The sequence below is a fragment of the Triturus cristatus genome, chromosome 9 (assembly GCF_964204655.1).
Source record: "Triturus cristatus chromosome 9, aTriCri1.1, whole genome shotgun sequence".
NCBI classification, from domain to species: domain Eukaryota; kingdom Metazoa; phylum Chordata; class Amphibia; order Caudata; family Salamandridae; genus Triturus; species Triturus cristatus.
In genome coordinates this window covers 1,226,919,551-1,226,945,760 of record NC_140592.1, presented here as the reverse complement: position 1 = coordinate 1,226,945,760, position 26,210 = coordinate 1,226,919,551, and the positions used below count along the sequence as shown (strand labels likewise).

The 26,210-nt window shown below is 53.6% G+C and overlaps 1 protein-coding gene across 4 annotated transcripts in view; it reads left to right on the top strand.

The window, feature by feature from the left end:
- Positions 1-26,210, top strand: part of RYR3 (ryanodine receptor 3) — a 2,047,168-nt gene that overhangs the window by 1,654,719 nt on the left and 366,239 nt on the right. For all 4 annotated transcript variants that reach the window (XM_085627314.1, XM_085627313.1, XM_085627312.1 and 1 more), the window contains 2 exons: positions 4,369-4,457; positions 24,125-24,253. In XM_085627314.1, coding sequence (XP_085483440.1) covers positions 4,369-4,457; positions 24,125-24,253 — 218 coding nt within the window. The remainder of the gene's footprint in view (positions 1-4,368; positions 4,458-24,124; positions 24,254-26,210) is intronic.

Sequence of the window (26,210 nt, the reverse complement as noted above, 5' to 3'; positions counted from 1 at the left end):
TCCAGACCTGTGGACCCAGGAGACGTGGGTTCTCAGCCTCGCTTCAAGACTTCACCAGCCTTAGTGAGCCTGGGCATATGAGAGGGCATAGTGCCTACAAGGCATATCAGATGGCATAGTGCCTTCATCCAGCCCTGTGGACTCAGGAGACGTGGGTTCTCAGCCCCGCTTCAAGACTTCACCAGCCTTAGTGAGCCTGGGCATATGAGATGGCGTAGTGCCTTCATCCAGACCTCTGGGCCCAGGAGACGTGGGTTCTCAGTCCCTCTTCAAGGCTTCACCAGCCTTAGTGAGCCTGAGCATATGAGATGGCATAGTGCCTTCATCCAGACCTCTGGACCCAGGTAACGTGGGTTCTCAGCCTCGCTTCAAGACTTCACCAGCCTTAGCGAGCCTGGGCATAGGAGATGGCATAGTGCCTTCATCCAGACCTCTGGACCCAGGTGACGTGGGTTCTCAGCCCCGCTTCAAGACTTCACCAGCCTTAGCGAGCCTGGGCATAGGAGATGGCATAGTGCCTTCATCCAGACCTCTGGACCCAGGTGACGTGGGTTCTCAGCCCCGCTTCAAGACTTCACCAGCCTTAGCGAGCCTGGGCATAGGAGATGGCATACTGCCTTCATCTCGACCTGTGGACTCAGGAGACATGGGTTCTCAGCCTCGCTTCAAGACTTCACCAGCCTTAGTGAGCCTGGGCATATGAGATGGCATAGTGCCTTCATCCAGACCTGTGGACTCAGGAGACATGGGTTCTCAGCCCCGCTTACAGACTTCACCAGCCTTAGTGAGCCTGGGCATATGAGATGGCATAGTGCCTTCATCCAGACCTCTGGGCCCAGTAGACGTGGGTTCTCAGTCCCTCTTCAAGGCTTCACCAGCCTTAGTGAGCCTGGGCATAGGAGATGGCATAGTGCCTTCATCTAGACCTCTGGACCCAGGAGATGTGGGTTCTCAGCCCCGCTTCAAGACTTCACCAGCCTTAGTGAGCCTGGGCATAGGAGATGGCATAGTGCCTTCCTCCAGACCTCTGGACCCAGGAGACGTGGGTTCTCAGCCCCGCATCAAGACTTCACCATCCTAAGCGAGCCTGGGCATATGAGATGGCATAGTGTCTTCATCCAAACCTCTGGACCCAGGAGACGTGGGTTCTCAGCCCCGCTTCAAGACTTCACCAGCCTTAGTGAGCCTGGGCATATGAGAGAGTATAGTGCCTACAAGGCATATCAGATGGCATAGTGCCTACATCAAGACCTGTGGACCCAGGAGACGTGGGTTCTCAGCCTCGCTTCAAGACTTCACCAGCCTTAGTGAGCCTGGCCATATGAGAGGGTATAGTGCCTACAAGGCATATCAGATGGCATAGTGCCTTCATCCAGACCTCTGGACCCAGGAGATGTGGGTTCTCAGCCCCGCTTCAAGACTTCACCAGCCTTAGTGAGCCTGGGCATATGAGATGGCATAGTGCCTTCACCAAGACCTGTGGAACCAGGAGACGTGGGTTCTCAGCCCCGCTTCAAGACTTCACCAGCCTTAGTGTGCCTGGGCATATGAGAGGGTATAGTGCCTACAAGGCATATCAGATGGCATAGTGCCTACATCCAGACCTGTGGACCCAGGAGACGTGGGTTCTCAGCCTCGCTTCAAGACTTCACCAGCCTTAGTGAGCCTGGGCATATGAGAGGGCATAGTGCCTACAAGGCATATCAGATGGCATAGTGCCTTCATCCAGACCTGTGGACTCAGGAGACGTGGGTTCTCAGCCCTGCTTCAAGACTTCACCAGCCTTAGCGAGCCTGGGCATATGAGATGGCATAGTGCCTTCATCCAGACCTCTGGGCCCAGGAGACGTGGGTTCTCAGTCCCTCTTCAAGGCTTCACCAGCCTTAGTGAGCCTGAGCATATGAGATGGCATAGTGCCTTCATCCAGACCTCTGGACCCAGGAGATGTGGGTTCTCAGCCCCGCTTCAAGACTTCACCAGCCTTAGTGAGCCTGGGCATAGGAGATGGCATAGTGCCTTCCTCCAGACCTCTGGACCCAGGAGACGTGGGTTCTCAGCCCCGCATCAAGACTTCACCAGCCTTGGCGAGCCTGGGCATATGAGATGGCATAGTGTCTTCATCCAAACCTCTGGACCCAGGAGACGTGGGTTCTCAGCCCTGCTTCAAGACTTCACCAGCCTTAGTGAGCCTGGGCATATGAGAGTGTATAGTGCCTACAAGGCATATCAGATGGCATAGTGCCTACATCCAGACCTGTGGACCCAGGAGACGTGGGTTCTCAGCCTCGCTTCAAGACTTCACCAGCCTTAGTGAGCCTGGGCATATGAGAGGGTATAGTGCCTACAAGGCATATCAGATAGCATAGTGCCTTCATCCAGACCTCTGGACCCAGGAGATGTGGGTTCTCAGCCCCGCTTCAAGACTTCACCAGCCTTAGTGAGCCTGGGCATAGGAGATGGCATAGTGCCTTCCTCCAGACCTCTGGACCCAGGAGACGTGGGTTCTCAGCCCCGCATCAAGACTTCACCAGCCTTAGCGAGCCTGGGCATTTGAGATGGCATAGTGTCTTCATCCAAACCTCTGGACCCAGGAGACGTGGGTTCTCAGCCCCGCTTCAAGACTTCACCAGCCTTAGTGAGCCTGGGCATATGAGAGGGTATAGTGCCTACAAGGCATATGAGATGGCATAGTGCCTACATCCGGGCTGTGGAACCAGAAGACGTGGGTTCTCGGCCTCGCTTCAAGACTTCACCAGCCTTAGTGAGCCTGGGCATATGAGATGGCATAGTGCCTTCACCAAGACCTGTGGAACCAGGAGACGTGGGTTCTCAGCCCCGCTTCAAGACTTTACCAGCCTTAGTGAGCCTGGGCATATGAGAGAGTATAATGCCTACAAGGCATATCAGATGGCATAGTGCCTACATCCAGACCTGTGGACCCAGGAGACGTGGGTTCTCAGCCTCGCTTCAAGACTTCACCAGCCTTAGTGAGCCTGGGCATATGAGAGAGTATAGTGCCTACAAGGCATATCAGATGGCATAGTGCCTACATCCAGACCTCTGGACCCAGGTGACGTGGGTTCTCAGCCTCACTTCAAGACTTCACCAGCCTTAGTGATCCTGGGCATATGAGAGGGTATAGTGCCTACAAGGCATATCAGATGGCATAGTGCCTTCATCCAGACCTCTGGACCCAGGTGACGTGGGTTTATTTTTTTGAGTTTTTATATAGAGCGCACTCGACTCGAAGGTTTTTGAGCACTTTGCATGCGCATTGTACATGGGTTCACAGCCCCGCTATTATACTTCACCAAACTGAGTGACCCTGGGCAAATCACCTTATTTCCTATGCCTTCGTTTCCTCACCTTCCAAAATCGTGAGTGCTTGTGAATGACTTGGCCACAGTGTAACGGGTCAGACCAAAACGGCACACTGAGAGTTTTTGCTGACATTTCGACGAAACACTGCCACGGGGCCATTTGGTATGTGCAGTCTCCTATCGGTGACTACATGCCCGCTATTGTCTGGTTTCGGTGTTTATTCCCACGTCTCACAGGACAGCTCAGTAAGATAACTGACTACTGTAGTTTCTGTTCACACCTCAGAGGCGCTTATCTCTTTACCGTGGAGCCTACCGCAGACTTACAGCAAATAATGGGTGAAAAAAGGGAACATTTATGATTTTCTAACGCTAAGGGAGCATAATACATACACATCAAAGCAATCGGAATGGAAGATCTTTACAAAACAAAGTATGTGTTACCATTGTTGTTATTATTTTTTTAATTACCCTTCAAGGGGCAATCTTGTGGCATAATTCTGCCATATCCTTCCAAACAGCTGTTCGAAAGGAATAGAGAATATAACTAATCACCTATGCCTCAAAGTATGTTTCTAACATGAATTTATTGTAACAGTTTAATTGGTCGAAAAGCAGTGCCAGCCTTTCGGGATTTGAGCCTGTGTCTTACAGGATGTACAGGAGTAAACTATGCAGCACACGTAGCACATCACTAAGCTAACATACCTGCACATGTATATTGTGATGTCTACATTCTTAGCAGAGAAGAAAAAGGACTGAGAACCCTACAAAGTGAAGACTCGTCTTGGAAATGGAGAGGAAGTATCAGCAAGCTTGAACCTCAGCGCCACAAACACTGTCAATGGATGTTGGCATGGCATGGTTTAGGGTAGGCCTGTGAACAAAGGTGTTAGAAACTGTTGATGCATAGGCTGCACACCAGGAGGGACCTCTCAAGCAGAAGCACAATGTTTTAGCATGTTGTCACATACTTGACTAACATATTTAGGACAAAAATTCTTCATATATATGAGGCTCATTGGCTCCACCTTCTTTGTCATTTCAGACTTCCAGAATTTTCTACGTACTCAGATGGGTAACACCACAACCGTGAACATTATTATCAGCACTGTTGACTATCTTCTTCGCCTGCAGGTAAGTCTCTGGCACACCTGGCCTGAGCTCACATCTGCAAATGTGTGGCCCACCCATTCCACTCCATCATTCTACCGTGGGAGGTTCATCTTGCGGAAGAGCTCGGACTTCTCAGAAGCCACAGCTAGCCTAGCTGAAGGGTAGGAAAGGAGGGATTGTGAAAAGTAATTTCAGATGGTAGGAACAGGTAAATGAAACTTTGTGTATCTGAGAGGTAAGTGAGAGGGAATGTTTGAAAATTAATCTCATGTTGCCTACTTCAGGGACAGGTACAAGGGCAGGAGATAGGTTGCTGGCCACCAATCTCTAAAATAATTGGATGGATCTTTGCTAACAGAACTTCTGTGATGTCGGTGTTGATTTTAAGAGAACCATTCCTCATCCATATGATCACAGAAAAAATAAGAATTTAAGTTGGAACAGGAATTAGGCATGGAAGTGGCAAGGTGTAGAATAATTTGATTATCATTGCATATGTCACTAATTAAAACCAAATTAGAGGATACGACTGGGAAATGGGGTGACATAACCACTGAATAGTGTTAGACTGCGAGAGGAGACCCATTGAAATCTATAAAGAGATTTATTTAAAAGATGATCTGAAAGTGGAAACAAGGATAGCTTGTGTGCAGTCCATGAGATATGATGTAAGCCAAGCTAAGGCATGGGCTGTAATGCCAGATTCTGAGAACCAGGAAAGAAGGATATCTGAAAGAAACACGTTAGTTAGATTCCTCACCTTAGAATATCCCCAGGCGTCAGACTGGATCCGGAAGATTTTTCGTCAGCAATACCCCTTGCGCGTCGCTAGGCGTCGTCTGCGGCTCCGCGTCCGTCGTCGGCGTCGTGCGCCGGAATGACGTCGTCGGAGTACTTAGACGCCGCCCTCGCGCGCTGACGTCAGTTCTTCTTTTTTCCGCGCCAGTAAGCGCAGATCCGGGAGAGCTACCCCTTTTAGTCTTTTTTGACTAAATCTTTTTTGATCACTTTTGATCCTTGTCTGTCGACATCTGGTGCCGGTAGGATGCCTGGGTTCAAGGCTTGCGAGGATTGCCATCGACTGATGTCGGTGAGCGATCACCACCGCCGGTGCCTCTACTGTTTAGGCCCCGACCACGACGCGGAGTCGTGCTCCGATTGCCAGGCCCTGACTTCGAAGGCTCGGCGGGAGCGGTCCCGCAAGCTTCTCGAGCTTCGCCACTCGGCTCCGCGTCGTGCGCGATCCCGGTCCAGGAGGAGGTCCAAGGATCGCTCGCGGAGCCCTAGCCGACGCCACCATCGATCGTCGGGCTCCAAGTCGTCGGGTAAGTCCAAACGCTCTAAGAAGTCCAAGAGGCGACATCGCTCTTCGGACTCCCCTCGCCGGTCGCGCGACTCGGCCGAGGGTCCGGGTGGTTCCACCCCCGCGGCTCCGGCGGAGCCGCAGGCGCCGCGCCCGTCCCCATACCCTCCGGTCCCTGGGACTAACGCGACGCCGGCGGAGGTCAGTGCCTTCCTCTCGGCCATGAGGAGCCTGGCCCCGCCGTCGACGCCCGCTGGCGCGCCTTCGGGCCCCGCGGACTCGACTGGGCGACCTTGCCTGCCGGCGGCTTCGGCCCCGGCGCCGTCGACGACTCCGGTCTCGACGCCGCAGGTCCCCGCGGGGCCCATGCCTGGGCCCCCGTCGACGCCGGTTGACCTAACCACTCCTCCACCGGCGCAGGCGAATGAACCACCGACGCTGCCACCGGCGCCGCCGGCGCAGACGCCTACACCTCCGGCGCCGCCGACGCCTTCGGTGCCGACTCCGGACGGCGTCCAACCCCAGTTTAGCCCTATTCCGGACCCGGCGCCGCAACGGCGTCGACCGACGCCGTGTCCGGCGCCGCTTGAGACCTATCATATCTACAGTCCGGCTCTGATCATTTCTCCTGTTTATCAGGAATCGGAAGACGGGGGCGACTGGGAGGGGTTTGAGGACCCTATGGCTGTTCAGTCGCAGCTTTCACAGGACTGGGCAGATGAACTGGGGGAGGCCAGTGGTCTGGATACCTCGCCAGACACTGGATTCACTTCTCCTCCGACTGTGGCTTCGGAGGAGGGTGCAGCATTTTCTGTGGTGCTGCGCAAGGCGGCCGAAGCCCTTGGGCTCCAGCTGCCTGCCGTGGCTGTGAGGACTAACATCCTCACTGAGGTGCTTCAAACCGCAGCAAGCTCCACTGAGCCTCTGCTGCCGTTCAATGAGGCCCTCACTGACGTTCTGCAGGGCACCTGGTCCAAGCCCTCCACAGTTCCTCCTGTGGATAGGAACGTTGCCAGGCGCCACCGCCCTGCTCCGGGCGACCCCAGTTTCCTGTCCCAACACCCCACCCCCGAGAGTCTGGTTATCCAGGCCTCTACCTCCCAATCCTCCTTCCCGACCGCTCCGCCGGACCGGGATTCCAAGAGACTCGAGCAGTTTGGCAAGAAACTGTTCTCGTCCCTTAGTTTGGGCCTGCGGTCTTTGAACACCGCCTGTCTCTTGGACCGTTATTCCCATTCTCTGTGGGATACGGTGGAGGACGTGCTGCCCCTGTGTCCGGAGGAGGTCCGGACACGTCTTACCCAGGCTTTGGCCGATGGGAGGGATGCAGCGCGGCATGCCATACGATGTGGGCTTGACACCACGGACTCGCTGGGTAGGGCGATTTCCACCACGGTGGCGCTCCGCCGCCACGCCTGGATGCGGTCCACGTCATTTTCCGGGGATGTCCAGAACACCCTCATGGACATGCCCTTTCATGGCACTCGCCTGTTTGGTGAGAAGGCGGACAGTGCGCTGAACCGCTTTAAGGACTCCCGGGCTACGGCCAAGTCCTTGGGCCTCTCGGCTCCGCGGGCGCACACCTCCGCTTTTCGCCCCTTTCGTGGCCAAGGAAGGGGCGCCTCCTCACGTCCGCCAAGCCACCAGCCGCAGAACCAACCTGCGCGCGGTCGCGGACGTGGTTTCCGCCGTGGCGGATCTGGAGGACGACGTGGTCAGCCCACATCCACCCCGGCAGCATCCGCCTCAAAGCCTTCCTAGTCCGAGCTTTCAGGCCCATTCCACGCCAGTGGGCGGCAGAGTTCGCCATCACCTGCTCCACTGGCGGTCCATTACATCGGACAGGTGGGTGCTGCAAATCGTCCGAAGGGGCTACTCCCTCCCCTTCGAGACGACCCCTCCAGCCATGCCACCGCAGCACCACCGTATCTCGGGGGATCATTTGAATCTTCTCCGCGAGGAAGTTTCGGCCCTCTTGGCCAAGGGGGCCGTCGAGCGCGTTCCGAGTCCAGAAGTAGGTCGTGGTTGTTATTCCCACTACTTTCTGGTTCCCAAGAAGGGCAAAGGGGGCCTACGCCCCATCTTGGACCTCCGGAACGTCAATGCCTTCCTCCGAAAGGAAAGGTTCAAGATGTTAACCTTGGCTCAGGTTCTAGCTGCCCTAGACCCCGGAGACTGGATGGTAGCGTTGGACTTGCAGGACGCATATTTCCATATCCCCGTCCTGCCGGCCCACCGGCGTTACCTGCGGTTCACGGTGGGCCAAGAGCATTTTCAGTTTACCGTGCTCCCCTTCGGCCTCACCAGTGCCCCTCGGGTGTTCACGAAAGTGATGGCGGTGGTCGCAGCTCATCTGCGCAGATCAGGGGTTCCAGTCTTCCCCTATCTCGACGACTGGTTGTTGAAGGCGGGCTCGCCCCAGGCAGTCGTCTCCCACCTCCAGACTACGGCGGATCTCCTGCATTTGCTGGGATTTTCCATCAACGTGCCGAAGTCACACCTGAGTCCCTCTCAGAAGCTCCTCTTCATCGGAGCAGTTCTCGATTCGGCGCAGTTCCGGGTCTATCCACCGGAACAGCGGGTCCGGGATATACAGGCCCTGATTCCCATCTTTCGGCCTCTATCCTGGGTTTCGGTCAGGCTAGTGTTGCGGCTTCTGGGGCTGATGGCCTCCTGCATCCTACTAGTGCATCACGCCAGGCGGCGCATGCGGGCTCTGCAGTGGGACCTGAAGTTTCAGTGGGCCCAGCATCACGGCAACCTGTCCGACCATGTCTTGATCTCGGAGGGCACTGCACAACAGTTGCAGTGGTGGCTCACGGACCGCGATTGGGTCATGGGCAGGAGCCTCTCCCTTCCCCAACCGGAGCATGTCGTAGTGACGGATGCGTCCCTCCTGGGCTGGGGTGGCCATATGGGAGAGGCGGAGATCAGAGGCCTCTGGTCTCCGGCGGAGTCTCGTCTCCACATCAACCTGTTGGAGTTGAGAGCGATCCGACTTGCACTGAAAGCCTTCCTTCCCTCTGTCAGGGGCAGTGTCGTGCAGGTGTTCACAGACAACACCACCGCCATGTGGTATTGCAACAAACAGGGCGGGGTGGGGTCGTGGACCCTTTGTCACCGTCACCCTAGTGGTTCAACATCTGGCGGGCTCTCTGAACGCCAGAGCGGACGAACTCAGCCGCCGGTGCATGATGGATCACGAATGGCGTCTGAACTCCGAAGTGGCGCAAGGTCTCTTTCAGCAGTGGGGAGAGCCTTGGTTAGATCTATTCGCCACCGAAGAGAACGCGCAATGTCAGCAGTTCTGCGCGTTGGAATTTCCAAGGCGGCACTCGCTCGGCGACGCTTTTCGTCACGAGTGGAGTTGCGGTCTGTTGTACGCCTTTCCGCCTATACCACTTCTGCCCAGAGTGCTGAAGAAGATCAGGCACGACCGGGCCCAAGTCATCTTGGTGGCTCCGGATTGGGCACGAAGATACTGGTATCCCGAGCTACTCAGTATGTTGACCGATCCCCCGATACGTCTGCCCCTTCGGGAGGATCTTCTGTCGCAGCAGCAGGGGACGGTCCTCCACCCGAACCTGTCCAGCCTCCACCTCCATGCGTGGAGATTGAGCGGCGGCAGTTGATGCCATTTGACTTGCCTCCTGAAGTCTGTGATATCATTCTGGCAGCCAGGCGTCCCTCCACAAAGACGGTATACGCCTGCCGGTGGAACAAATTTGTGGCATGGTGCACAGCAAAGGCTGTGGATCCCCTTTCCGCCCCTCTTTCTGAGGTTCTCCTCTTTCTTCTTTCTCTGGCCCGGCAGGGCTCTGCCCTGGGCACCCTGAAAGGTTATCTTGCTGCCATCTCCTCCTTCTTGCGGCTTCCTGATCAGCCTTCTCTTTTCAAGTCCCCTGTGGTTACACGCTTTCTAAAAGGCATTACTCACACGTTCCCTCCTGTCCCTTTTGTAATGCCTCAGTGGGACTTGAATCTGGTCTTGACATTCCTGATGTGCGCTCCCTTCGAGCCTCTTCACAATTGTCCTCTTCGTCTTCTGACTCTTAAGACTGCTTTTCTGGTAGCCATCACCTCGGCTAGACGGGTGAGTGAGCTCCAGGCTTTATCTTCAAAGCCTCCTTTTCTCTCTGTTCATCCGGACAAGGTTGTCCTTCAGCCTCGTCCTTCCTTTCTTCCGAAAGTGGTGATTCCATTTCATCTTGGGCAGTCTGTCACCTTGCCCACCTTCTTTCCGCCTCCGCATCCTTCCAAAGAGGAAGAGAGGCTCCACCGTCTGGACCCAAAACGTGCGCTCTCCTTTTATCTGGACCGCACAAAACAGTTCCGGGTGGACGACCAGCTTTTTGTTGGGTACGTGGGCGCTAAGAAGGGGAAAGCTGTGCACAAACGGACCATCTCTTGGTGGGTCGTTTTGTGTATCAAAATTTGCTATTCTTTGGCAAAAAAGGACCCTCCTGTTGGGCTGCGCGCCCATTCTACTCGGGCCACAGCGGCTACTACTGCTTTGGGACGGGGAGTCCCTTTGCAGGACATCTGTCAGGCGGCGACGTGGGCTTCGTTACACACGTTTGCCAGGCATTATTGCCTTGACAGCCAAGTCCGGAGGGATGGCTTCTTTGGCCGTTCTGTCCTCCAGGACTTTCTGGTGTGATCTTGGTTCGCAGACCCACCACCGGGGATGGTATTGCTTGGGTAGCTATTCTAAGGTGAGGAATCTAACTAACGTGTTTCTTTCAGATGAACAAGTTACTTACCTTCGGTAACGATGTATCTGTAAGAAACATTAGTTAGTTAGATTCCTCACCGACCCACCCATCCTCCCCGTTCTGCGAACTGACATCTAGGGTTAAGGTTGTCCTTTTCAGGCCCCTAGATTTTATTTTTGGCACCAGTGTCGGTCTTTGCATGGCTCTGCGTTCCTGGCGCGGAAAGCTATGTACAAGAACTGACGTCAGCGCGCGAGGGCGGCGTCTAAGTACTCCGACGACGTCATTCCGGCGCACGACGCCGACGACGGACGCGGAGCCGCAGACGACGCCTAGCGACGCGCAAGGGGTATTGCTGACGAAAAATCTTCCGGATCCAGTCTGACGCCTGGGGATATTCTAAGGTGAGGAATCTAACTAACTAATGTTTCTTACAGATACATCGTTACCGAAGGTAAGTAACTTGTTCATCATGGGCCTCCATACCAAAGGCAGCTGAAAGGTCAAGGAGAGCCTGAGTAACCATGCTTCCCTGGACCACCAGTAGCTGGAGGTCATCAAGGATTAAGATAAGATGCACAAGGCCTAGTATGAGCCGTACCTTTCAGGTCTGTTCGTTATGCAGATTTACTATGGAGCTTAGAGTCTTTTTGAGTTCTTGAGAGCCTTGAAGATGGTTGATGAGGATTTTTTGTAGGTTTCAGAAGGATTATGGAATCTAGGGAGTATGTGATCCAAGAATTAATACTCTTGGCAGCATTTAAATGTTGAAGAAAGGGTAAAAGCGAAGGTAGTGAAGTTTCAACATCAGGTGGAATGGTTAAGTAAGTGTAGCCATTAGAGAACAGGCAGAGAAATTGAATTTGGAGTTAAAGGAGGATTGCGACCCAACATCATTGTTGTTCCTCCAGAATTATATTGCTTAAAGATTTATATATGCTTGAATCAATTCCCCATAATTAAGGTGGGGAATTATGCATTCACGAGGTTGGCTCTTTATTTGCAGAAGAAGAAGAAAATTCCCTGTTGTCAAGGGGATGCCCCTCCTCTTTAGAAGACTCAGTCAAAAATGCCCCACAAGCACTTCCATAAAGGTAGCTGAACTACAGAAGCATATGAATCTTCGTCAGCTAGAACTTACTTCAGAGGCCCGTTCGGCCACCTCTTCCAAACATCAGACAAAGCTTTCCTCAGAAAAAGCATAAAATATGTCAAGAAACAACAAGCACAAATTAAGCACTAATCCATCACTATTGACATCCAGTCAAACCTGCTGCCCAAGTCTTCTGTGACCTAAGCCTCAACGTCAATGAGAAAGGCCACACATCCTTGTTGACAATGACACCACCGATGATTCCTGTTGTGACTATGACCTCTCCGTTGATTTCAAATCTGTCAATGGCACCCCTGTTGACAGCGACCCCTGTCGACAGTGACAGTGTATCCACATCAATGGCAGTGACTACCTCATCGATGATGGCTTTCTCGAATATGACATAATTGACAACTACCGATGACTGGTACTCCGCGGTGTGCATACTTGGTTTCAAAGTGGAAGCTTCCAATGGATACTTCTGCCTACCGATTCCTCACCTGTAGAATAATCCCAGACATCTGAAAGAAACACGTTAGTTAGATTCCTCACCTTAGAATATCCCCAGGCATCAGGCTGGATCCGGAAAGATTTTTCGTCTGCTATACCCCTTGCGCGTCGCTAGGCGTAGTCTGCGGCCCCGCGTCCGTCGCCGGCGATGTGTGCCGGAATGACGTCGTCGGAGTACTTAGACGCTGCCCTCGCATGCTGGCGTCAGTTCTTCTTTTTTCCGCGCCAGACAGCGCCGATCCGGGAAGAGCTTACCCCTTAGTCATTTTTTGACTAAACTTTTTTGACTCTTTTTGGTCTACTTGTCGACTCAACTCTGGTACTAGTAGGATGCCTGGGTTTAAAGCCTGTGATTCCTGTCACCGACTGATGTCGGTGACGGACCACCATCGCCGGTGCCTTTACTGCCTGGGGGCCGACCACGATGAGGAGTCGTGCCTCGACTGTCGGGCCTTGACCTCGAAGGCTAGGCGGGAATGGTCCCGTAAGCTTCTCGAGCTTCGACACTCGGCTCCGCGCCGTTCAAGGTCCCGGTCCAGGAGGAGGTCGAAGGACCAGTCGCAGAGCCACAGCCACCATCCCCGCTCGTCGGGTTCGAAGTCTTTGGGTAAGTCAAAGCACTCAAAGAAGTCCAAGAGGCGACACCGCTCTTCGGACTCCCCTCGCCGGTCGCGCGACTCGGTCGAGGGTCAGGGTGGTCCCACCGCCGCGTCCGTCCCCATACCCGCCGGTCCCTGGGACTGACGCGACTCCGGCGGAGATCAGTGCCTTCCTCTCGGCCATGAGGGGCCTGGCTCCGCCATCGAAGCCTGCCGGCGCGCCTTCGGGCCCCGCGGGCTCGACTGGGCGACCTCGCGATCCGGCGGCTCCGGGCCCCGGCGCCATCGACTACTTCGGTTCCGATGCCGCAGGTCCCCGAGGGATCCAGACCTGGATCTCTGCCGGCGCCGGCCGACCTCACGATGCCTCCTCCGCCCGCGCCGACACCGGTTCCACCTCCGGCGCCGTCTCCGGATGACACCGTTCCCCGGTTCAGCCCCGGTCCGGGCCCGGCGCCGGTGCGGCGCCGGCCGACGCCGCATCCGACGCCGATGGATGAACATTTCATCTACTGCCCTGCTCCGGTTATTCCCCCTGTTTATCAGGAATCGGATGACGGGAGCGACTGGGAGCGGTCTGAGGACCCTATGGCCAGGCAGTCCGATTTATCACGGGAGTGGGCAGACAAACTGGGGGATGCCAGTGGTCAGGACACCTCCCCGGACACTGGTTTCATCTCTCCTCCGACTGTGGCTTCGGAGGAAGGTGCTGCTTTTTCAGTGGTGCTGCGCAAGGCGGCCGAAGCCCTTGGGCTGGAGTTGCCTGCTGTGGCTGTGAGGACTAACCTCCTCACTGAAGTGCTTCAACTGACAGCAAGCTCCTCGGAGCCTCTGCTGCAGTTCAATGAGGCACTAGTGGACATTCTGCAGGGCACCTGGTCCAAGCCCTCCACAGTACCTCCTGTGGATCGGAACGTGGCCCGGCGCCACCGCCCTGCTCCGGGCGACCCCAGTTTTCTGTCCCAACACCCCACGCCCGAGAGTCTGGTTATCCAGGCCTCTACTTCCCAATCCTCCTTCCCGTCTGCTCCTCCGGATCGGGAATCCAAGAGGCTGGAACAGTTCAGAAAGAAGCTGTTCTCTTCCCTTAGTTTGGGACTGCGGTCCTTGAATACCGCTTGCCTCTTGGACCGTTATTCCCACGCTCTGTGGGATACAGTGGAGGACGTGCTGCCCCTGTGTCCGGAGGAGGCCCGGACACGGCTCACCCAGGCTCTTGTCTACGGTCGAGATGCAGCACGACATGCTATACGATGTGTACTAGACACTACGGACTCACTGGGTAGGGCGATATCAACCACGGTGGCGCTCCGTCGCCACGGCTGGCTGCGGTCCACGTCTTTCTCGGGGGATGTCCAGAGTACCCTCACGAATATGCCCTTTGATGGCACTCGCCTTTTTGTCGAGAAGGCGTGTAGTGCACTGGCGCGCTTCAAGGACTCCCGGGCTACGGCCAAGTCCTTGGGCCTCTCGGCACAGCGATCGCAAACTTCCGCTTTTCGCCCCTTTCCTGGCCAAGGAAGGGGCGCCCCCTCACGTCCACCTAGCCACCAGCCGCAGAATCAACCTGCACGCTAATGTGGATTCCGCAGAGGCGGTACCGGGGGACAACGTGCCGGTCAGTCCACATCCACCCCGGCAGCATCCGCCTCAAAGCCCTCCTAGTCCGAGCTTTCAGGCCCATTCCACGCCAGTGGGCGGCAGAGTTCGCCATCACCTGCTCCACTGGTGGTCCATCACGTCGGACAGGTGGGTGCTGCAAATCGTTCGAAGGGGCTACTCCCTCCCCTTCGAGACGACCCCTCCAGCCATGCCACCGCAGTACCACCATATGTCGGGGGATCACTTGAATCTTCTGCGGGAGGAAGTTACGGCCCTCTTGGCCAAAGGGGCAGTCAAGCGCGTTCCTGGTCCAGAAGTAGGTCGTGGTTGCTATTCCCACTACTTTCTGGTTCCCAAGAAGGGCAAATGGGGCCTATGCCCTATCTTGGACCTCAGGAGCGTCAACGCCTTCCTCCGGAAGGAGAGGTTCAAGATGCTCACCTTAGCTCAGGTTCTGGCTGCCCTAGACCCTGGAGACTGGATGGTAGCGTTGGACTTGCAGGACGCTTATTTCCACATCCCCGTCCTGCCGGCCCACCGGCGTTACCTGCAATTCGCGGTGGGTCAGGAGCATTTTCAGTTCACCGTGCTCCCCTTCGGCCTCACCAGTGCCCCTCGGGTGTTCACGAAAGTGATGGCGGTGGTCGCAGCTCATCTGCGCAGATTAGGGGTTCCAGTCTTCCCCTATCTCGACGACTGGCTGTTGAAGGCGGGCTCGCCCCAGCAAGTCGTCTCCCACCTCCAGACTGCGGCCGACCTCCTGCATTTGCTGGCACTTCAGCCAGCTTCGGTTGAAATGCCAGAAACCGGTCCTAGGAAGCTTGTTTCCGGTCCAGGGAAGACATGGCTTGGCAGTTCGGGCTGGACTGTTCCCATGAGGCACAGGGTCAGACTGATTTGCATATGGCCATGTCTGAACTGGGGTGGCAGAGTGGGCTAAAGAACGGTGATGGATTAAACCCAGATCAGTTGACTGGGGGTGAGTGCTTGCAATGTTCAACACTCCGTCCATCATTTCCTTTGGTTTTTGCTTTGTTCGCCATAAGTTGGCAGGGTATGCTCAGATGTGAGTCCCTTGCTCACTTTGCCACTGGATTCAAGCAAGCCTGGCTGAAGACGGCTGAAATGCCAGAAACTGGTCCTAGGAAGCTTGTCTCCGGTCCAGGGAAGACATGGCTTGGCAGTTCGGGCTGGACTGTTCCCATGAGGCACAGGGTCAGACTGATTTGCATATGGCCATGTCTGAACTGGGGTGGCAGAGTGGGCTAAAGAACGGTGATGGATTAAACCCAGATCAGTTGACTGGGGGTGAGTGCTTGCAATGTTCAACACTCAGTCCATCATTTCCTTTGGTTTTTGCTTTGTTCGCCCTAAATTGGCAGGGTATGCTCAGACATGAGTCCCTTGCTCACTTTGCCACTGGATTCAAGCAAGCCTGGCTGAAGACGGCTAAAATGCCAGAAACCGGTCCTAGCAAGCTTGTTTCCGGTCCAGGGAAGACATGGCTTGGCAGTTCGGGCTGGACTGTTCTCATGAGGCACAGGGTCAGACTGATTTGCATATGGCCATGTCTGAACTGGGGTGGCAGAGTGGGCTAAAGAACGGTGATGGATTAAACCCAGATCAGTTGACTGGGGGTGAGTGCTTGCAATGTTCAACACTCCGTCCATCATTTCCTTTGGTTTTTGCTTTGATCTCGGAGGGCACTGTGAAGCAGTTGCAGTGGTGGCTCACGAACTGCGATTGGGTCAGCGGCAGATCCCTCTCCCTACCCCAACCGGAGCACGTAGTAGTGACGGATGCGTCCCTCCTGGGATGGGGGGGCCATATGGGGGAGGCAGAGATCAGAGGCCTCTGGTCTCCGGCGGAGTCTCAACTCCATATCAACCTTTTGGAGCTGAGAGCGATCCAACTTGCACTGAAGGCATTCCTTTCCGTTATCCAGGGAAGTGTGGTGCAGGTGTTTACGGACAACACCACCGCCATGTGGTATTGCAACAAACAGAACGGGGTGGGGTCGTGGACCATTTGTCAGGAGGTTCTGCGCCTCTGGACATGGCTGGAACATCAGGGCATCACCCTGGTGGTTCAACATCTGGCGGGCTCTCTGAACGCCAGAGCAGACGAACTTAGCCGCCGGTGCATGATGGATCACGAATGGCGTCTAAACTCGGACGTGGCGCAAGGCCTCTTTCTGCAGTGGGGAGAGCCTTGGTTAGATCTATTCGCCACCGAAGAGAACGCGCAATGTCAGCAGTTCTGCGCGTTGGAGTTTCCAAGGCGACACTCGCTCGGGGACACCTTTCGTCGCAAGTGGGGTTGCGGTCTGTTGTATGCCTTTCCGCCTATACCACTTCTACCCAGAGTGCTGAAGAAGATCAGGCGCGACCGGGCTCAAATCATCTTGGTGGCTCCGGATTGGGCACGAAGGTACTGGTATCCCGAGCTACTCAGTCTGTCAATCGATCCCCCGATTCGACTGCCTCTTCAGGAGGACCTTCTGTCGCAGCAGCAGGGGACGGTCCTCCACCCAAACCTGTCCAGCCTCCACCTCCATGCGTGGAGATTGAGCGGCGGCAGTTGATGCCATTTGACTTGCCTCCTGAAGTCTGTGATGTCATTCTGGCAGCCAGGCGTCCCTCCACTAAAACGGTATAAGCCTGCAGGTGGAACAAATTTGTGGCATGGTGCACAGCAAAGGCTGTGGATCCCCTTTCCGCCCCTCTTTCTGAGGTTCTCTTCTTTCTTCTTTCCCTGGCCCATCAGGGCTCTGCTCTGGGCACCATCAAGGGATATCTTTCAGCTGTTTCAGCCTTCTTAAGGCTTCCTGATCAACCTTCTCTTTTCAAGTCCCTTTTGTAAATAGATTCTTAAAAGGCATTACTCACATCTTTCCTCCTGTTTCCTTTGTAATGCCTCAGTGGGACTTGAATCTGGTGTTAACTTATCTGATGTGCGCTCCCTTTGAGCCACTTCATAACTGTCCTCTTCGTCTTCTGACTCTCAAGACTGCTTTCCTGGTGGCCATTACCTCTACCAGAAGAGTGAGTGAGCTCCAGGCTCTTTCTTCTAAACCTCCTTTCCTCTCTGTCCATCCGGACAAGGTTGTTCTGAGGACCCGCCCTTCTTTTCTTCCTAAGGTGGTTACTGCCTTTCACATTGGGCAGTCCATTACCTTACCCACCTTCTTTCCGCCTCCGCATCCCTCGAAAGAGGGAGAGGCTCCACCGTCTAGACCCAAAACGTGCGCTCTCCTTTTATCTGGATCACACAAAACAGTTTGGTGGACGACCAACTCTTCGTTGGCTACGTGGGCGCTAAGAAGGGGCGGGCAGTGCACAAGGGAACCATCTCCCGTGGGTCGTTTTCTGCATTAAGGTCTGTTATTCCTTGGCTAAGTAGGATCCTCCTGTGGGGCAGAGGGCCCATTCCACTCGGGCCACAGCGACTACTACTGCCTTGGGACGAGGAGTCCCTCTGCAGGACATTTTTCAGGCAGCAACGTGGGCCTCGCTGCACACGTTTGCCAAGCATTACTGCCTGGACAGCCAAGTCCGTAGAGACGGCTTCTTTGGCCATTCCGTTCTCCAGGACTTCCTGGTGTGATCTTGGTTCGCAGACCCACCACCGGGGTTGGTATTGCTGGGGTATCTATTCTAAGGTAAGGAATCTAACTAACGTGTTTCTTTCAGATGCACAAGTTACTTACCTTCGGTAATGATATACCTGTAAGAAACATTAGTTAGTTAGATTCCTTACCGCCCCACCCATCCTCCCCGTTCTGTGAACCGATATCTAGGGTTAAGTTCATCCCCTTTAGGGCCCTAGTTTCATGGCACCAGTGTCGGTTTCTTGCATGGCTCTGCCTTCTTGGCGCGGAAAGCTACTCACAGAACTGACGTCAGCGCGCGAGGGCGGCGTCTAAGTACTCTGACGACGTCATCCTGGCGATCACGACGCCGACGACGGACGCGGAGTCGCAGACAATGCCTACCGACGCGCAAGGGTACTGCTGACGAAAAATCTTTCCGGATCCAGCCTGACGCCTGGAGATATTCTAAGATAAGGAATCTAACTAACTAATGTTTCCTACAGATATATCATTACCAAAGGTAAGTAACTTGTGCGTCAGTGCAGATCTGGGGAGAGCTACCCTCATTAATTTTTTGACTTGTTTTTCAACTTTTTGCCTGAATTTTTTTAGACATGTCTCCTGGTGCAGCTGGATTCAAGCCCTGCAACACCTGTTACCAACAAATGTCGGTGACGGACACACACCATATCTGGTGCCTTCAGGGCAACCACAACGCCAAGACCTGGATCGATGGCTGAGCCATGCACCCCAAAGTCTTGAGGGAGTGATCCCTCAAGCTCCCTGCTGCTTGACATGCAACACTGTGACGGTCTCGATCCCAGTTGAGAGGAAGGTCCTGAGTTCAGTTGCGGAGCCATCGATCTTCGTCGCAGTCAAAGTCTTCCCACCTTGGTAAGTTCCACACGAAAATGAAGATCAAGACGTCAAAGAGATCTTCAGCTTCACCCCGTTTATCAAAGCAATCTGACCAGATGAACGACCGTCAACATTCGAGGCCTAGTTCCGTGGTTGAGCCAGCTCCTAGGTCGGCTCCATGTTTCCCCGAGTTTCCAGGAGCCAGAGTGACCCCCACTCAACTCCACAAGTTTTGAGGGCATGCCCCTCATATTTGAGTGGCCCACTCCCGCCAGTGTGCCTACGGGCCCAGTGGGTTCAGGAGGGGCCCCTACAGGTTCCACGCTGGTGGCTCCCACCCCAGTGTCAGTCGGGACCCTTGGATCCACAGATGATCCAGACTGGCGCTGGTCGTACAACCTCGACCCTCAAAGGTGCCAGCCCTGATGTTGATGCTCCCGGCTCTCCCTTCCCCAGAGGGGTGTCATTTGGCATTGACTAGATTCATGCTTTCCAGTCCAGAGCCTGAGCCCTATTCCTATGGGATAGGACTCAGGGAGGATTGGGAGGGGTCGCTAGACCCTGAGAAATACCAGCCCTTGGATCCACAGATGGACTGGTGTGAGTACTTGGAGGAGGCCAGTGGTCTGGACACTTCTCCAGATACTGGAATGCTTTCTCCCTCTACCATGACTACGGAGGAGGAAACGTCCTTTGCAATGGTGGTGAGGAAGGCAGCCGAGGTTCTTGGCCTTAGCCTACCCACAGTAGCTTGACGGAGATGCTTCAGCAGGGAATGACCCCCTCAGAACTGCTTCTCTCTTTCAATGGAGCCCTTACTGATGTCCTGCTTGGGACCTCGTCCAAGCCTAGCACAGGGCATTTCTGAAAAAGACGATTGCCCGCGACTACCATCTCGTCCCAGGGGACCCCAATTTCCTCACACAACACCCTACCCCAGAGAGCTTGGTTCTCCAAGCCTCAACCTCTCATGTAAATCCTGGCACATTCTGTACCGCCTCACCTGACAGGGAATCGAAGAGGCTGGACACCTTAAGGAAGAAGATATTTTCTTCTACCAGCCTGGCACTGCAGTCTCTGAACTCCGCATGTCTTTTGGGCAGTTACTCCCATGGGATTTGGTTGTGCAGGTGAAGCACATGGTTCCGGAAGATGCCCAGGCTATACTCTCCCAGGCTGTTTCTGATGGTAGAGATGCAGATAAGTTCATGATTTGTTGTGGACTGGATACCACATGCTCACTGGGCAGAGCAGTTTCATTGACAGAGGCCTTACAGTACCACACCTGACTGGCTTTTCAGGAGATGTCCAAGCGTCGCACATGGGCATTCCCTTTGATGGCTCCTGTCTCCTCGGAGCAAGGTGCATTCAGCACTAGAGCGCATTAGGGACAGTAAGGCTACGACCAGCTCCTTGACACTTTCCATGGCCCCTCGCCACCCCCAATCTGCCTTTTGCGGCTACAGAAGAGGCTTCTAGCCATGTCTATACCTGCCCAGCCACCATAGCGTGCAAGCTTCCTATTCTCTGCTTGGCGGAGGACGCAGTACCCACAGACCTCATAGGTCGAGCAGCAGCAGTCAGTCCAGTACACTATCTCCCTAGCAGCTGCAGCCTCCAACTCCTTATATTTTGCACTCTCATCATCCTGGGCACCCAGTGGGAGGCAAGATACGCCATTACCTGGCCCACTGGAGGTCTCGAACATCAGGTCAATGGCTTCTGCAGATTGTCTGGAGGGGCTACTTTCTCCCCTTTGAGACTACTCCTCCACCCAAGCCACTTGCTTGCGACAGGCTGACGGAGGACCTTCTTTCCTTACTGCACCAGGAAAGGATGGCTCTCTTGGCCAAGGGTACCAGAGAGAGGGTGCCGATGCCAGAAGTTGGTTGTGGTTGCCACTTTCTGGTGCTCAAGAAGGACTGAGGCCTTCATCCTATCCTAGACCTGTGCTCTCTCAATTTTTTCCTCAAGAAGGAGAGGTTCCAAAAGATCATGCTTTCTCAAATCTTGTCTGCCCTGGACCCGGGAAACTGGATGGTAGCGTTGGACTTGCAGGATGCACACTTCAACATTCCCAAGCTGCCTGCCCACAGACATTACCTGCAGTTCAAAGTGTGCCATGAGCACTTTCAATTCTCTGTGCTCCATTTTGGCCTTACCAGAGCCCCTCAGGTGTTCACCAAGGTGATGGCGGTGGTTGTAGCTCATCTGCGTAGATCTGGGATGCCAGTCTTCCCCTATCTCGACCACTGGCTATTGATGGCAGGCTCGCTCCAGGCTGTCATCTCCCACCTCCAGACTACAGCGGACCTCCTGCATTTGCTGGGGTTCACTATGAATGTGCTGAAGTAACACCTGACTCCCTGTCAGACACTCCCTTTCATTGGAGCTGTTCTGGACATTGTGTAGTTTTGGCTCTGTCCTCCCAAACGGCAAGTCCCGGATATTCGGGTTATGATACCAATGTTTGAGGCTGCTGGGCCTCATGGCCTCCTGAATCCTGCTTGTGACACATGCCCACTGGCATATGTGGGCTCTGCAGTAGGACCTGAAGTTGCAGTGGATGCAGCATCAGGGAAATCTCTCTGACATGGTCCAGATCTCAGAGGGAAATGCAAAAGATCTGCAGTGGTGATTAACAAACCGTGCTTGGGTCAGCAACAGACCCCTCTCTCTTCACCAACCAGATCTGGCAGTGGTGACAGATGTGTAACTCTTGGGATAGGGCAGTCATTTGGCAGAGGTGGAGATCAGAGGCCTCTGGCTAAATCCGGACTCCAAATCAACCTTCTGGAACTCCGAGCGATCTGGCTGGCATTAAAAGCCTTTCTACCCACCATCAAGGGAAGGATAGTGCAGGTTCACTGACAACACCACAGCCATGTGGTACTGCAACAAGCAGTGCAGGGTGGGGTCGTGGACCCTTTGTCAGGTGGTCCTGCATCTCTGGACATGGCTGGAACACCATGGCATCTCCCTGGTGTTTCAACACCTGGAAGGCTCTCTGAATGGCAGGGTGGACAAACTCAGCCAAGGATGCCTAACCGATCACAAATGGTGTCTCCATCTGGAGGTGTTGCAAAGTTTCTTTCAAGAGTGGGGAGAGCCTTGGTTAGATATGTTCACCTCGGCCAAGAACACGTAATGTCATCAGTCCTGCGCACCGGAGTTTCCAAGACAGCTCTTGCTTGGAGATGCTTGTTGTCTGGAGCAGAGCTCAGGCCTCCTGTATGCCTTTCCCTCCATGCCCCTCCTGCCCAGAGTTCTCAAGGGGATCAGGAACGACTGGGCCCAAGTCATTCTTGTGGCTCCAGATTGGGCTCAGAGAGTTTGGTATCCCGAGTTGTTGAGCATGGCCCTTGCTCCTCCAATCTGGCTGCCTCTTTTGGAGGACTTAATGTCATAGTAGCAGGGGAGGGCTCTCCACCCAAACCTGTGAATGCTACACCTTCTTGCATGGAGATTGAGCGGTGACAATTGAAAGCCTACGAATTTCCTTTTGAAGTCTGTGATGTTATTCTGGCACCAAGGCGTCCCTCCACCAAACCTGTATATGCCTGCCATTGGGACCAATTTGTGGCATGGTGTGTACCAAAAAACATCAATCCCCTAACTGATACTCTTTCTCAGGTCTTATTATTTGTTCTCTCTTTTGGCCAGCAGGACTCTGCTCTGGGCACAGTTAAAAATTATCTTTCAGCCATTTCTGCATTTTTGAGGTTGCTGGCTCAACCTTCCTTATTTAAGTCACCTGTTGTGATGAGATTTCAACACATGTTTTCCCCAGGCCATTCATCATGCCCCAGTTCGATGTGAACCTCGTCCTCATTTTCCTGATGTAAGACCGCTATTCTGGAGGTCATTACATCGGCCAGCAGGGTCAGCGAGTTGCAGGCACTCTCGGTGTATCCTCCGTACACCACTTTCTACCCTGACACACTGGTTCTCTGGACATGTGCCTCTTTCCTTCCATAAGTTGTCACTCCTTTTCACGTAGGCCAGACCATCAACCTGCCAGCCTTTTTTGCCCTGCCTCATCCTTCTATGGAAGAGGATCGCCTCCACCATGTGGACTCAAAAATAGTGTTGTTGTTTTACTTTGACTGCACAAAAGGATTCCGGCTAGATGACCAGCTCTTCATAGGGTACATCTGGTACAAGAAAGGGAAGGCTGTGCAGAAACAAACCATCTCCTGAAGGATAATGCTCTGCATGAAGATTTGCTATGCAATGGCCAAGAAACAACCACCCGAGGGCTTGCACGCTCATTCTACCAGAGCCAAAGCTGCAATCACTGTGTCAGCTCACGGAGTTCCAGTCATGGATATCTGTGAGGCTGCAATGTGGGCTTCCTTTCAACGGTTACTAAGACACTCAGGTCTGTTGGGATGGGCATTTTGCCCCTTCAGCCCTGTAGGACTTTCTGGTCTAAGTTGGGTTTGCAGTCCCGCCTATAGGGAAGCATTGCTTGGGTATCCATTTTAAGGTAATGGATCTTCAGCTAAAAGTGTCTCTCAGATGAACAAGTAGCTTACCTTCATTGATATCTTATCTGATAGAGACTGTATCTAGCCGCAGGTTCCTTATCTACCCTCCCATTCTCCCCTCTATCTGACCTGATTAAAGAATGAGGGCTTCCCTATGAAAAGGGCCCTAGAAACTCACAGTAGTGGTCAGTCTTCACCATGGCTCTGCGCTCCTGGTGTAGAAAGTCACAGGAATGAACTGACGTCAGCGCGACAAGGTGGTGCCTATATAGCTACAGTATTTGCCACTTTTGACATAGACAACGCCGACAACACCAGTACGAAGCTGAACGATGCAACCCACTGGCGTGCAAGAGTACTGCTAGAAAATGTACCGTTCCAGTCGGACTCTTGTGGATAATTCTATGGTAAGAAGCTAGATAGAGTCTCTACCAGATAGAGCGTTATCAGAGGTAAGTAACTCTGTTGTCAAGTGTCTTGAACCGTGCCCAGACACAATGCTGTTTTGGCCCAAACTAAAAATGAAGGAGCGTTCCTATATTATAGCAAATACATAAACAGTAAATGAAATCAAAGAAGTACTCTGAGTCCACAAACAGGAGAAACTCAGTACTGAATAGGCAAATATCAAGCATGTGAGGAAAGACCAGTTAGGAAATGAACTCATGGGGTTGCTAAGTGGCCTTGGTCTCGTCTCAGACTGTTTCTGTCGGATGTTTGCCTCAGGGGCTGCATTGTCGCCCCGTTTCCAGATCGACAGACAACATCCGTCAGATTGTTGTGCCCATCATGTGCTGCTGCATTCATTGTTGCTGCTCTCTACACTGTGAAATGTTCCTCTTCTGCCTGCACCTTGTGCCTGCAGCTCTGGTGGGACCTGGCAAGGGACTCACCCACTAATGACACCCCCACTGCTCTCTCCCCAGGAATCCATCAGCGACTTCTACTGGTACTACTCTGGGAAAGAGGTGATCGACGAGTCCGGCCAGCGGAACTTCTCCAAGTCCTTGGCAGTGACCAAGCAGATTTTTAACTCACTGACGGAGTACATCCAGGTAAGGGTGTCCCTGGTGGGCGGGGAGGACTGCGAGACCCAAGGCGCAGGCGCGCCCACCTCCTTCAGGCCACTGCTTCCCATGTCAATGTGTGAATTGTTTGTGAATATAAGCTGTACGTACCCCTTCGATTCAAGAAACACCTCCTCTAAGTTCACTTCTGGTTGTTTGCAGTATATTTCAGGGTCGCTTACCTCAATTGACATGTAGGGTAGAATATTCAGGTCGTTTCTAAAAGGCTGGCATCTCTGTGAAGCCAGTGGGTCTGAATCCGAGACAGTGCCATGTCGGGATTTCTACTGAGCTTCCTGTGGATCTAGGAACCAGGCCCGTAGGACTGACTGTCTGCAGCCCCGTCAGACTGACGGCGACCTTGATGGGTCTTGCAACCAGGGCTTTAAGTGGGCCGGGTCTCAGCGGCAGCTTTTTAAAGGGGGCCTCGTAACGGGTCTCTATCGGGTTCTGTTTTGTGCCCTGGCACAGGCGGTCCGTTTTTTCCCGGACTGCAGTGACAGCAGCCACATCGATGTGCGCGTGCTCACACGGCTCACTTCTCACTAGTGTACGCGTGCTCACATGGCTCACTTCTCACTAGTGTGCGCGTGCTCGCACGGCTCACTTCTCACTAGTGTACGCGTGCTCACATGGCTCACTTCTCACTAGTGTGCGCGTGCTCGCACGGCTCACTTCTCACTAGTGTACGCGTGCTCACATGGCTCACTTCTCACTAGTGTGCGCGTGCTCCCACGGCTCACTTCTCACTAGTGTACGCGTGCTCACATGGCTCACTTCTCACTAGTGTGCGCGTGCTCGCACGGCTCACTTCTCACTAGTGTACGCGTGCTCACATGGCTCACTTCTCACTAGTGTGCGCGTGCTCGCACGGCTCACTTCTCACTAGTGGAGAAGTTACGGCATGAGGTCATGCCAGGGGAGCGTTGTAGGGGAAGGGGCGATCTATACATAGAAAGAAGAAGCAGCCGGGTCACAGAAGACTGCACCACCAGAGTCAGTCACCAGTAATGTAGAATATTGCCCACCTCAAACGCTCTGCTGCCTGTAGAACGTCAATAAATACTTGAGAATAAATGGGATGAGAGGCAATATAGTGGCACAAATAGCTCAAATACAACACAGAACAGATCAAAAAAAGAGAGATGTATTATATCTTCCGTCTTTTATTGTTCTTGTTGCACTTCGCACAAAACAGTCAGCCAACGCGTTTCGCCCAAACACGGGCTTCTTCAGGGCAAAATTATTAAGAGTGTAGGATATTTCTTTGATGATCAGCAAACAGAGAAACGTCAAATCCGTCAAGCCAATGTATAGCGACAATGGGACACAACGACCTCAGAGACCCAAGAGTAAGCGATCTTTGTCTGAGGTCTTAATTCGAACAGTGGTATTAGCCACGTCCAAAATAGGTTATCCGGCGCAGTCTCCGTACTTCACGTCCCGTACCAAGACTGACAAGTAGTCTACAGAATTAAGACCTCAGACAAAGATCGCTTACTCTTGGGTCTCTGAGGTCGTTGTGTCTCATTGTCGCTATACATTGGCTTGACGGATTTGACGTTTCTCTGTTTGCTGATCATCAAAGAAATATCCTACACTCTTAATAATTTTGCCCTGAAGAAGCCCGTGTTTGGGCGAAACGCGTTGGCTGACTGTTTTGTGCGAAGTGCAACAAGAACAATAAAAGACGGAAGATATAATACATCTCTCTTTTTTTGATCTGTTCTGTGTTGTATTTGAGCTATTTGTGCCACTATATTGCCTCTCATCCCATTTATTCTCGGGAAGGGGCGATCCTTTAAAGGGAGTCAGTCATTTTCTCTCTGGATCTCCCTTCTCTTTTTGAAACTCAGAAGCAGCAACATTGTCGTGGTGTCACCAGGGCTTTAAGTGGAAGCTTTTTCAATATTATATAGAAGCCATAGTTGTTGCTTATTTATGT